This window comes from Agelaius tricolor, unplaced genomic scaffold (genome assembly GCF_023055355.1).
Source record: "Agelaius tricolor isolate 1412-34295 unplaced genomic scaffold, bAgeTri1.0.p SCAF_11, whole genome shotgun sequence".
NCBI classification, from domain to species: domain Eukaryota; kingdom Metazoa; phylum Chordata; class Aves; order Passeriformes; family Icteridae; genus Agelaius; species Agelaius tricolor.
This window is the reverse complement of record NW_027269271.1, coordinates 12,382,620-12,395,898: the sequence shown is the minus strand read 5'-3', so window position 1 is coordinate 12,395,898 and position 13,279 is coordinate 12,382,620. Positions and strand designations below refer to the sequence as shown.

The following is a 13,279-nucleotide window of genomic DNA, read 5'->3' as shown; positions in this document are numbered from 1 at the left end:
TGGTAACCAGGTAAATATTCTGGTCACTGTGCCTGCATAGGAGCAACCTGAAAGTGTTTTTGATAGAACATTTAACTACAAAGCAGTAAATTTCTGTTTTCTCTGCAGGGAGGGCCTTCCTACTATGGATCTGGTGGATCTTACGGACAGGTAGGTGCTCTTTCTTCTTTGTAGAGATAACAGGCTTTTTTTTCTCCTCCTGTTCTGTCCTTGAAAGATGGAAAACACTTTCTTGGGAGAATCAAATTAATCAGCTTTGTGAAATTTTCTTTGCAGGGAGGGTCTTCTTATGATGGCAGCAGTGAATCCTATGGTCAGGTAAATACTGTTTTTGTCCACTTTGTGTAAATGTTGCTGAGGGCCAATACCCTGGGTGAAGTAAATATAAAGCTATATCTGTATTTCAGCTCTCACTCTGCTAATGAAAGTGATCTTTTATTTGAGGAATGGGTGAATTTGTATATACCTTTACCTAAGTAGCCTGAAAGTTTATAGGGTAGTAAAAGTGCCTCCAGCCTTTAAGGGTTATTCTTCTCAACAATGTTAGCTTTGAATTACATGCAAGATGGAGGTCTCTTTAAAAGTGGAATTAGAATTTGAGTTTAAAAATATGTAACATTAGTATTTTACAGGCACATAACTCAGTTGCTTAACAGTTCTGATAACCAATTAAATAATAAGATTTTTTTAATCTGCCAGAAGAAGATCTCTACAGTAAGGAGAGAGAAAAAAAAAAAAAAAAGGCAGCACCTGTTTGCAATATGAAAATTATTTATGTTTTCTGAACAGGGTGGATCTTCTGTATATAGTGGTTCTGAGGCTTATGGCCAGGTAAATGTCATTTGTCTCCTACATCAAAAACTTAAGCTTGCTGTGTTGGTTTTTATGTGTACTGGGTTCTATGCTTCAGTTATTTTTAAGTGACCATGACCATGAAAATGCCATTTTAACTTTTTTTTCTCTTTACCTTTGTAACAACTCAAAATGTTTCCATAATGTAGAGAACATGATGCACTGTGCATGCTGTTTTTAACTGTGACTAGCCCTGTGACTATTCAGTGCTTTAAAAACTTTATTGCTCATATGTTAGCTCATTCAAAAGGAAAATACTTCATGCATTTACTTTACATACCTTATGCAGAAGCTGTTGAAGGTTTAAATAATGGGATTTTTTTTTTATATTAAGAATGATAACTTTGCAATTTAACTTCATTGAAAAGTTTCTCCCCTGTAAAAATGCATTTTTGCAAGGAGGGTTTTTTCCCAGCCTCTTCTGCTTAAGCCTCTTCTCAGGTAAAGTTAAATATTTTTTCTTTTCTTGCACATCCCCTAGTTAGGTAAAATTTGAGATTCTAAGCACTTAGCTAGTCTTATTCTTCTATTTTATATATCCCACAATTAAGAACATGTAAGAGACATTTTTACATGAAAATAAATGTTTTTCCATTATTTTACAGGATTCACCTGCCATGGGAGCCAGTGAAACTGAAGATAGTGTAAGCATTTCTTCTCAAAAATATCAATATCTTCATTCACTACCTTTTAAAGTATCTAGGTGCTTACATGGACCTTTACCTTATCTGATGTCACGTGATTGTGCTATACATGATAAGGACTTCACAAATTAAAATTGCAGTTACAACAGTTCCAACTTCTAACAATCATACATTTTTTAAATTTGCTGTTAGAAGTAGCAATTACAAAGAAAGCTCTTTTTATTTCACAATTTCTATCAAAACTCAATATTTTTATATGACTACTTCTCTCTTTCCATCCCCAATTTGCACTACATGTTATTTGTTTTTCCAATGCCAGACACATGATTCAAGTTCCTTCAACTACATATTGCATAGGAATGGTTTGTTTTCACGTAGCGTGGTGAAAATTGCCTGCTTTTCTTAAAAAGATGCCTTTTCTCCTGACTAAAGTATATATTCTATTAACTCTGCTGAAGCCTGTTATAAAACTTTACAATTTTAAAGTCTTTTCCAGGGTCCTGGTTAGTAGGAAATTGCTCTCTGCAAATAATTACAAATTCAGCTGTGCACTTTAGTCACAAGTATACTGTGTCAATAGCTTCAATGTAGTTTCAGAACCAAATCTTCTTATGGATATTCAAGAAAGCTAAAATATGATACTACAGGGGGTCCAAGAAGCCCTCTGAAAGAAACTAAAGTGTAACAACAGATGTGCACCACATTTTGGTCTTTGAAAAATCAAGACAGCTTTGCAAATGCTGATGTTTTCCCCTGAAACATTCTGGAGGACATAAAATAGATTGAGATGTGACCTCATTCCTTTATTTCACTATATCAGGATTCAGCTTTCAAAAGAAAGAAATGCCATTCTCCAGAAATGAGCTGAGAAAGAATTTGCAGACTGCTTATCCTACAGCCTACATCTTCAACCTTCCCACAAGCAGTACCTCCCTTTGCTTCCCCCCCTTGCTTAGAAAGAAACAGTAATATTTGCCATGGCAATAACTAGATTCTGGCCTTTTTTAGGATTCCTCCTCAGTGTCTGGTGGCCGCCAGAGTGAACGGGTAAGCAATGCCTCCTTTATGTAGTGCCAGGTGCCAGCCCAGTGCCAAACCTAAACTACATCTCCTATGGAAAGCCTGAGGCTGTTCCAGGGTGGGACAGAAAGCACTCAAGCCCATCAGGAATGAAGATATGGTTACAGAGTTTAAGTACTGCTAGAAATCCCAGCTGATGCTGAGGTGTGCTCTTGAATCTCAAGCTCACATCACAATGTGATAGCACAATTTACTTATTCAGGTCCTTGCACTTTTTAAATAATTGATTGACTGCAAAGAGCTTCAATACCATGATTTTTCCAGCACATATTCTAAATGCAACCCTTTGCTTGTTGTGCTGTATGACTTACTTATGAAGGCTTCCATTTTCCTATCATTTTTATATGGCACATATTGCAGTTATTCTAATGACACAGACTGAGAAATTATTTTGTTAGAGATTTAACTCTTTCAGCTGTTGTATCCTAGAGAATATCTCCCACCAAAAGAGCAATTATCAATAGTCATAAAAGGCATGTGCTGTTTTATATATAAAGACAGTAGATTTTTTTTTGTTTTTCTTGAATAATCCATGACAGGAAATAAAGGCATGTGGAGAAGAAAGGAGTGTTTTTCTTCCACTCTGATCTTTCCAGTTTTTGGGGTTTGGTTTTTCCATGTAATTTCATTTTAAATACATTTTTCCAGGATTTTTATTCCCCAGGAGGCAGCCAGTCAGGTGGACATGTAAGCATCTATTTTATTTATTATTTGCCGTTCTCTTTCAAACTGGCGGTACTATTTAAAAATTATCCCAATGAGTAAATGACACCAAACCATTAATTTCCTAGAAATTCTCATGACATCTGGCATCATGTCTTGTGAAATCAAATTGAAAACTGTTTGAATAAAAAAATTAAAAATTGTGTGCGTAGAACAGTCTTGTTCTCCATAAGCCATTTCAAACAAAAATAAATTGGGTCTTCTTTTTGCAGGGGTCATCTTCTCAAAGTGGCAGCTACTCCAGTGGACAGGTAAGTACTAAATCTTTGTATTTTTTACCTGAAGTATCAATCATACAAAAGTTTGAGGCCTCATATTGTATTACAGCAATTTTTAATCTATGAATGAAAAAGACTTGTTCATTCTTCCTTACATAGCTCTATGTAAAATTCCAAATGCAAGCAGAGTAATCAAATACAATTACTGTATTAACTGATGTTTTAACATCAGGAAAAATGAAAGTAATAAATATTTGGCATTAATTTATATATTTTAAATATAAAGTAAGTGATTTTTATTTTTTTCAGGACTCATCCTCATCTGGAACCAGCCAGTATGGTGGGCAGGTGGGAAATTTTTCTTCTTCACTGTTATTGTGAGGGGTTTTCCCCCAATGTACATATTTCAAGAAAATATTACCAGATTAGCAATACCTAAGTTTCCAGACTACTCTGTGGTTAATTTTATCCTCATTGATCTTTCTATAGATAAAATTATGTTCTCAACTAATATCAACTTTTCAAACAGTTAAAAGCGTAAAAGACAATACTTTGTATTTAAATGCATGTGTCACAGAAAAATCTTTAAACAAGAATGTAATGTTTTCAGGGTTCATCTTCCTCAGGAGGCAGCCAGTCTGGTGGACAGGTATGAACTTCTTTCTCCACAGTCTTCAGCCGGGCTTGTGTCAGGGACTCTAATTTATTTCTCTCATCTTTCCTGTACAAGAACTGTTTTCCTTCACCAGGAAAACAGAACTGTCCTTCTTGCCCAAAGCCTCAGCAACACATAGTTTTCTTTTGCCATTTGTTATTTGGATATCCTGCAAGCCAGAGTATCCAGCAGTAATTGTTTGGCACATGCATGTCAGCTTCTGTACCTGCTTTAGTACTAAACAAAGTTCATGCATATTGAAAGTGTAGAGTGAGACACTGAATGGTGAACTCCTGGCAACTTCTCAGTTAGTTTTATCTGAGGAGAAATCACCTGTTTTCTGTATCATCTGTAACATGAAACTACTGCATGTACTCTAGGTGCTCTGGCCTGTTTGGAAAAAATTTTGCTTTCTGTGGTCCTACTCAGAATTTTGTATTCATCCTTTTGCTGAGTATTATTTTTATGGTAAAAAGTATTATATTATTTTTATGGTAAAAATTGTAGGTAAGAAAATTTGAAGATAAAAAAATGAGCATTTTGTTGCCCCATCAGAGCAATAAGTGCAGGAACAGTTGCATAGGATGAAACAGACTCAGTGCTAGAAGCTGGGCAGTTAAAATGTGGCTTTATGGTTTGCATGCCTGGGATGGTAGAAGTAATTTGAGTTGTAGCTAGGACCCATTTCAGTCCTGTGCTCTTGACATCTTAAACACTTTCTGCATTCTTTACAGGGTGGATGTGATTGTTCTGGGACAAATTCTGTAAGTGCTACTTGTTCATTATACATTTTCTTTTACTAAACTATTTAACTGAAAAAATATGTGAGATCCTATTTATTTCCAACTTAATTATTTTAATGTATTCCAAATTTTACATTAATTGTTCTTTTGGTGAATTAGATGGTTCTGGTATGGTAGGAGTTATTTCTTATCATGCCAAGATTCAGTGTTACAGAATCATTGAATCATTTAGGTTGGAGAATGCCTCAGGCCCAACCATTAACGCAGCACTGCCAAGGTCACCACTTAGCCATGTCTCCAGGTGCCCCATGTACATGTCTGTTCAATACCTCTGGGGCTGGTGACTCAGCCCCTTCCCCAGCAACCTCTCCAGTACTTGATAATCCTTTCAGTGAAGAAATTGTTTCCTAAAATCCAATGTGAGCCTCCCCTGGAGCAGCTAGAGGCCATATCCTCCTGTTCTATTGCTTGTAGCTTGAAAGAACGGACCAGCCCCCCGCTGGCTACAACCTTCTTTCAGAGAGTCATTGAGAGCAATAAGGACCCACCTGAGCCTCCTTTTGTCCAGGCTAAACAACCCAGCACTGCTCCTCACAAAGCTTGTGCTCCAGACCCTTCCCTAGCCCCTTTCCCATTTTTGGACACAATCCCACACCTCAAGGCCCTTCTTTGAGAGGCCCAAAAGTGAGCAAGGATTCAAGGTGGCAGCTTCATCAGTGCCCAATCAGTGTAGGGGGACAATCCCTTCCCTAGTGCTGCTTGCTGGCCACATTATTTCTAATAAAAGCCAGGAAGCTCCTAAGCTGGCTGTGAGCTGCATCTCTGAGCAGTGATGTCAGTTGCTATACAGTACTTACAAAGATGTGTATCTCTTCTCAAAAAGCCCAAAAAAGATTGCATTAAATAGCAGAATTAATTGACAAAAGACCTATCATGAAACCTAAATTAATATCCAGTCTATAAAATTGCCAATTGCAAAAATTTGTATCAAAAATCAATCTTTACAAAATTTAATACACAAAGAAAACAAAAAATGGAGCGACTTCTTACTTGTGCTTTTAAGTCCATATGAAATTATTTAAGGACTATGAAATAGGGTAATCCCTGTTTTCAAAGCAAATGATATGTGGACAATCAACATGTATCATGTAAAGGACATTCCTGCACCTTGGAAATACTCTTATTTCCTAGGCAATGAATTATAGGTAGATACAATATGATACTTCATGATTTATGGTCTTCTGGGCCAAAAAAGGGTTATTTTATCTATTGGCAAATTGATAAAAGTAAGTGAAGTATAAGTGTAACTAATTTCAGGTTTTGATATTCTTCCTTTGAAATGCCATGAAACAGACATTCTAAGGTTTTGTTTCATTTATAGTTTATGACCAAAGACAAAGGCTAATTTTTCTTTTCTTGTTTTTCTTTATAGGGTGGATCCCCTACTTTAGTCAGAAGTGATTCCTCTGCAAATGTAAGAAATGTTCATCAGCTTTTAAGTGTGTCTGTTTGCTTTATCAATATAATAGCTAGAGAGGATAAAAAGAATCAGTGCCTAATAGGAGTCATGCACTTGTGAAAATAACCTACTTCAGTTACAATTTAAAATACACACAGGACATTCTTTTTAATTGTAACTAAAAAATGCACACAAAACTTTCATGCAGTGCTCCCAGTTTCCCTTTCCATTTGAAATAATTTTCACTCAAAGAGAAGTCTTACAATGAAAAATGTTGTTACAAACACAGGTAGATAACAGTGCAAATATTTACTTTGGGAGTCAATTCTATTGGCTTCCTTGGAATTATACAAAAATATCCCCCAAGGATATGGATTTATGTGATTTTATTGCTATTTTTTCCCCAGGGCACATCTTCTTCTGGAGGCAGCCAGTACAACAGCCAGGTAAGCATTCATTCAAAAAAGAATGATTTACCACTGCTGAAAATGATTGTTAATTCATTCAGTTAAATTCAATTTTTATATAGGAACTGGATAAAAAGAACAGAAGCCCAGCAAGTGAAATTCATCATTGAGTTAGATATGTCCTAAAAATTATAACAATGGATTTTTTAGCCAAAAGTGCCCTGACTTTGTGAAACTTGCAAAAGGTAGCTTTAAAAAAAAAACCAAAAAAACCAACAAACAAAAAAACCAACCAAACAAGTGTGGGGAAAGAATGAATCAAACTGCATCATTTTGTATTCCTATTTGACCTAATTCCATTACAAAGAAAAAAAAAATCCAATCTCCCCTCTTTAAAGAGACCTTTTGTTGTATGAGGTTTCAGCAAATTTTCTTAGTTTGGTTTTCAGAGTCCTGTTGGTAGGTAATATTTTACTGCTAGCTCTGGTCCAGCATTCAGCTTTCCAAATTAAAAAAACCTCATTCTCCAGAAGTGAGCGGAGAAAGAACAGGAAAGAATGTCACTTTAACCTTCCCAACATGTCACACAAACAAAGCACTATGTCTTTGCCTTCCACTCTTGCTAAGGATCTCGGGTATTTTCCCAAATTAGCCTGCTCAACTGAAATCCTAGTTATTAAAGCATTCTGAAAGCCCTGCTCACCTGCCTTCCCTCTTACCTTGCTCTCTTGCTCCTGTTGTGCTGGGAGAGTTATGTTTTTATTTAAGGAAATCCTACTGCAGGTAATTGACTCATCTGGTACTCTTTACAGGATTCATATTCCTCTGGGGCTAACCAGTATGGAGGACATGTAAGTTCTTACTTTTAAAATTTTATATTATATTTTTAATAAATATTTGACTCATATTAAGGACTTCAATTTAATGTATCAAGAAAATTGGCAGTGGTCTATACTCTGTGGTAATATTGTGAATTCAAGGAAGACAAAAACCAGAGTTTATTTTGGCATAATTACACACAAACACTCTAACAAAATATAGGTGTCTTTGTCACTTCTTTCCATGAATTAGATATTCAGAAATAACTAATTATCAATTTTTTTCCAGGAGTCATCTTCTTATGGAGGCAGCCAGTACAGCGGACAAGTAAGCATTAATAGTCCCCATTTTTGTAGTTTATTTACTGTCCACCTGACTGACTCTATCTTAGCTTTAATTTTATCTAAAATCTTTTCAGTAAATCTTTCTCTGTAGTGTTCTGATGCTACTGTAATTAAACAAGAAGATCATTATCTAAGACTAAGAAAAAATCGAATGTGAAATACTTGGCTGACTCAATTGACTCTTGAAATTTGCAGGACTAGATATCATGTCTCTCTGAAATAAATCAGTACTTTATGAAGCTAACCATAATTTTTAAAGCCTCATGAAATGATTCTATGCATTTATGAAGCAGGTGTAACAAGGTTTCTGTTTCCATTTTTTGTTTATTTTCAGGGGTCACGTTCCCCAGGAGGCAGCCAATATGGTGGACAGGTGAATATTCTTCCCTTCTAGCAGTTACTACTTCATCAAAGAGATTTGGCAGTTCTCTGAGTAAAAGAATATTTTAAGGAGATTGGGGTTTGGCTTGGGGGGTTCTGTCCATTTTTTATCTAATTTGTGGCTAAGTATATAATGGCTATAATTGTATGGGATCCCAAGCCACAGCAGAGTTTTTAAGATGGAATTTCTGAGGCACCATGGTAAATGCGGATGAGCCTCAGCCATTTTGGCACAGTCTGGTTCAGTCCACTCACAGTTTTGGAGGGAAGGAAACTGGGTACTACTTCATATGGAGCATGGTTTAAAGGAATACAATGACATGGATATAGAGATGATTCAGTTCTTTTTTGTTCAGGGTTCACATTCTTCAGGAGGCAGTCAGTATGGAGGACAGGTGAGAATCTCTTCTTGTTCTACACCAAAACTTGGTACTTTTATATTGACTGAAAAAATACTTTGTGAAAAGTTTATCTGTTTATCTGATAAAACATAGGTATCTAAAGATATATGCTTTGAAGCAATACAAAAACTGTGGAGATCTGCTGCCTCTGTTGTATTAAGTGCAGTTCTGGCCTTGTTCTACCCTCCAACCTGCCCTGTTGCTGTCAAGGTTTCTTATCTCTAACAGTAAGGAAGCAGATTCCTCCCTCCTCTACCTCATTTCCTTCAGAAAAATGCAGTATCAGAGTTGATATCTGAAAAGCAGTATGGTTAAAAATAGGAAGAGGGGAGAAGGTGAGGAGTTACTAAGACTCCTCATGCCCCTGTGAAATGAAAGATGACAAGAGTTCCTAGTGCTGCCTGGAGGTATAGCCTCTAATATGGAGTGACACATAAAGCAATAGGCTGAGTGTTTATCTTCCTGACATTTTTCATTGTGCAACAGAGGAAAAAAATAGTGTTTCTTTAAAAAGCTCTTAAAAAAGTTTTTAGATTTGAGAAATAATTGGCACCTTTGCTACAGGGTCCATCTTTCTCAGGTGGCAGACCTTATGGAGGACAGGTGAGAATTATTTTTCTGTTTATGGGTTGTTTTCTCCATTGTTTGCCCTTTTTTTTTTTTTTTTCTAAAAATCAGAATATTTTTTAAAGGAGCGTCTTACCGCAAAACAGTGTTTAGGCAGAATAGCTGAATATCTGACTCTGCTGTGTCAGGCCACAAAAGCAAAGTATAGAAGGCTACTGTGAGCACACAGTCCAGGGCAGCAGCACTACCCACACCTGCCTGAAGCTGACTTTGATTCAAACTTCATTGTTCTGTTTAAACAGCAGCCACTGTAAATGCTTTCAGTGGATTTCAGTATGGTTATAAAGTAAATGTTCATGTCTCTGTGGCATTTAAATCCAAGGAAGACAAAAATGTGTTTTTCTGTGACAGGTCATGAGCTAAAGAATGTGCAACAAATACAAATGCTTTTTCGTTTCTTTAGGGTATAGCTTCTTCAGGAAGCAGCCAGTATAGTGGACAGGTAAAACCTCTACTTTCATGGTACTTGCAGTTTGGGTACACAGCTCATCAAGAAAACAGACTGGTATTTTTTTTCAAAAAAAGGAACATTCTGAGATAGAATAGCTTTAAGCCAGACTGAAGCAGGATTGCTAAGTATGAGTCTGTCTGGAATATCAGATCATGTTAAGAGCAAATGACACAGAGCCCTGTGACATTGTATGGAAATGTTTCTTCAATATATCATGGTTTAAGATATTTTTTGTGTTATGTTTAAATGGAAGCAATTTGAAATTCTGAGAACCACAGAGAAGAAGTGAGAATGTTACTCAGTAACACATAAGTAATTAAGTTACTCATTTCTTCCAGGGCTTTTCTTCAGGGGTCAGGCAGTCTGGTGGACAGGTATGTTTTCTTTCTCTGCACTGTTCAGTTCTGCTAGTGTCATATACTCCCAAATTGCTTTGTGTAACTTCCCTTCACAAAAACTGTTTCCAGTCACACATTTAATCCAGATTGAATATGGAAAGTGAGACACTGAATAGTGAACACCTGGCCACCTCTGGGTTTTACCAGAGTAGAAGTTACCTAATAGGCCTCCACTGGAAGTCATCCAAAGAGCACTGCATGTATCCATAAGATCATAGAGTACACTGAGTTGGAAATATCCATCAGGATCATCCAGTCCAACTCCTGGCCCTGTGCAGGACACCCCAAGGATGACACCATGTCCCTGAGAGCATTGTCCAAATGCTTCTTGAATTCTGGCAGGCTTGGTGCTGTGATCACTTCCCTGGGAAAATTCTAATTGCTCTGGTGTCCTCAAGGGAAAATAAAACATAAGCAGTATTACTATTCAGAATTTTTTACTTATCCTTTTGTGAGTAGGCTTTTACTGTAAATTTTAAATGAGAAGTTAGAAGATTCTATTTAAAATTTTGATTAGTAAGTGTACAGCCAGCCTAAAAGGCCAGGGGAGAGATAAAAAAAACCTGCCTTTTTAAATGGAGCTTGATAAGTTGATGAGCATGACTTTATAATCCATTTTCTTAGAGTAGCAGAATATGAGTTTGATTTACTAATTCAGAGGCCTATTCCAATCATAGACCCAGGAAAGTAAGTTTGGTTGTGTTTTGTACAGGGTGGGTGTGTGTGCCCCGGTGGAGGTTCAGTAAGTACTTTTTGTCTTTATACATTTTTCATAGTATGTACACATACTGGAAAATTCCCAAGGAACTACACTTCTTGAAATAATTCTGTCTGTCAAGTTCTATGTATGATGAAATCTTTTTCCACGTTATGCTAAAATGAGCAATTTTGAACCTGCAAAAGGCAAAAATAATAAGTGACTTGCAACCATAGTATTGTATTCAAAATGAGCTACTCAGTTTGTAAGAGAGGCCTGGGACTTTTCTAAAAATCTGTTCCACAGATATCTCATAGTGTACCTGTTGGGTTTTGGACTTTGCTCTTATGATAGTTATTAACAATATGATTGAACTAGCGAAACTTAGATTAAAATCTTGGCTTCAAATGCTTTCAGAATGGGGCAGAGAAACGCATTTGGAAAAGTTAAAGCTATTTCCATTTTTCTGTCTAATTAGTATATTTCCTATTTCTTTGTAAATTCCTGAGAAAAAAGCCAAAAAACCCCAAACATATAAAATCCCCCCTACTGTTTTGCTGAGATCAATTTAATTTCTGAAGGAGGGTTCAGTTACCTTGTTTTTTTCAGTACAGTCAAAAATTGCTTCTCTTTGTTGGTCTGTGTAATCAAGCAAAATGACATGCCCATGGTATATTTGCCAGTTCTGAGAATCAAAAGTGTTGAAAACAACATATAAATTAGAGTTTATATAAATATAAATTATATAATAAGAAGAATAATAATACTCACTTATATACACATTATATATATATACATATATATTCCTTGTCATATAAATCAAGATGAATCATAGTAAGCAGCGTAAATGACTTGATCACTGCAATAGGTCAGTTTGTTCTCTTGGATTTCCTCTGTGTGACACTGAAGCTAACACAGAGTAAACATTGCTGTTTCTGTTGAATGCAGGGCTCTTTTGCAGGAACCAGCTACCATGGTGGACAGGTAGGCAGTTTGTCTCTAACATCTACACAGATTAGTTCCTCAGGAATCAACATGGCTCAGTTGTCATATGTGCCAGCAGCCATTAAATATTGAGCTCAGTTTAGTAACAGAGATAGGTACAATAATTCCAGAGAGTGCATGGGGTTTTTATTCAATCACACTTGACATTTCAATTATATCCTTCTATATACAAGAGCCAAGTTTTTACTTTGTAATTATAGAAGCTTTCTTACCTTAAAAAATTACTGAAGAATCATTCACAGGGTTCATCTCACTGCACAAACCAACAATATCATGTGTGCATAATTAGTCATTTGCCACTGCATTAGTAACTGTGTAAAGTTCTTCCAGTTAATCAGTGTCAGGAGTATTGTTGATATTATATTAGGTCCAGGATGTTTTTTTGCCATTTAAAAATTTGTTGCTATTAAAAAAAACTTTTATAAAAAATTTGCATTCTTTTTATAGGGTTCATATCCTGGAAGTAATCAGTATGGTGGACAGGCAAGCAAATTTTCTTTGTTTTCAAGATCTTACTTCTATTTGCAATTTATCAGCTAAAAAAATATGCAGTATATATACTGCCAGTTTTTTAGGGTCATATTACTCCTAATAAATATTTGAAAACAGGGACTGTCAGTAGCTGGAGCCTACTCAAAATGGAGTAGCATGAACAAATTTCCATGCAAAGAAATTTCATAGATCATAATTTTAGTTGTTTTACCTCAGAATGCCTCTTATCTCAAGTGATTATTTTAATATTTACACCAAATACTTGGAAAATTTGGTACAGAATAAAACAATAGATACTGCTTTAAAAATATAAATTCAGGTGTGTTGCACACAATAACACTAGTTTCCTCTACAGATCACCTCAAGACTCTTCCCCTTAAGCATTTACCTTAGACAGACTGTTTGCCACTGATTCAGAAATGTTACTAGTGCAAAAAGCTGACAGATGAAATGCATGACTAACTCAAAAGATGGAGCCTACTTTTCATTAGTATTACTGTGTTTGCAATGTCTCACTCTACCATAGTAAAAAAAATTAATTGCTTTTTACTCCACTGGAAAGCATTGGTGTTCAGTGTTCTCTATTTAAAAGATAATCTCACATAGAATGGAGAGGATTCTTAACACTGCAAATAATTTTTTCCCCCAAACTACCTTATTGTTAATATTAACAATGTTTCTACAACAATACACATGGTGCTCTCTAAACATGCCTGACATAGTAGAAAATCACAAATAAAGTCTATTTTTTTTTCTCTTCAATAGAGCCATATGTAAGACACTTTTGATCCATTTATTTATGGAACAGAACAGTCTCAGCAGGTGTTTTGTGACTGTTTGCCCAATTTATTAATTTCAGCTGTTGAAGAACTTCGAGGCATTA

At 35.9% G+C, this 13,279-nt stretch overlaps 1 protein-coding gene across 1 annotated transcript in view; it reads left to right on the top strand.

Moving 5' to 3' along the window:
- Positions 1–12,444, top strand: part of LOC139594061 (loricrin-like) — a 29,367-nt gene extending 16,923 nt beyond the window's left edge. The window contains exons 20-39 of the mRNA XM_071435643.1: positions 109–150; positions 277–318; positions 790–831; positions 1,458–1,496; positions 2,505–2,543; positions 3,225–3,263; positions 3,512–3,550; positions 3,827–3,865; positions 4,128–4,166; positions 4,907–4,936; positions 6,348–6,389; positions 6,782–6,820; positions 7,594–7,632; positions 7,889–7,927; positions 8,279–8,317; positions 8,682–8,720; positions 10,143–10,178; positions 10,915–10,944; positions 11,848–11,883; positions 12,352–12,444. Of these exons, the coding sequence (XP_071291744.1) occupies positions 109–150; positions 277–318; positions 790–831; positions 1,458–1,496; positions 2,505–2,543; positions 3,225–3,263; positions 3,512–3,550; positions 3,827–3,865; positions 4,128–4,166; positions 4,907–4,936; positions 6,348–6,389; positions 6,782–6,820; positions 7,594–7,632; positions 7,889–7,927; positions 8,279–8,317; positions 8,682–8,720; positions 10,143–10,178; positions 10,915–10,944; positions 11,848–11,883; positions 12,352–12,444 (822 nt within the window). The remainder of the gene's footprint in view (positions 1–108; positions 151–276; positions 319–789; positions 832–1,457; positions 1,497–2,504; positions 2,544–3,224; positions 3,264–3,511; positions 3,551–3,826; positions 3,866–4,127; positions 4,167–4,906; positions 4,937–6,347; positions 6,390–6,781; positions 6,821–7,593; positions 7,633–7,888; positions 7,928–8,278; positions 8,318–8,681; positions 8,721–10,142; positions 10,179–10,914; positions 10,945–11,847; positions 11,884–12,351) is intronic.
- The last annotated feature ends 835 nt before the right edge of the window (positions 12,445–13,279 follow it).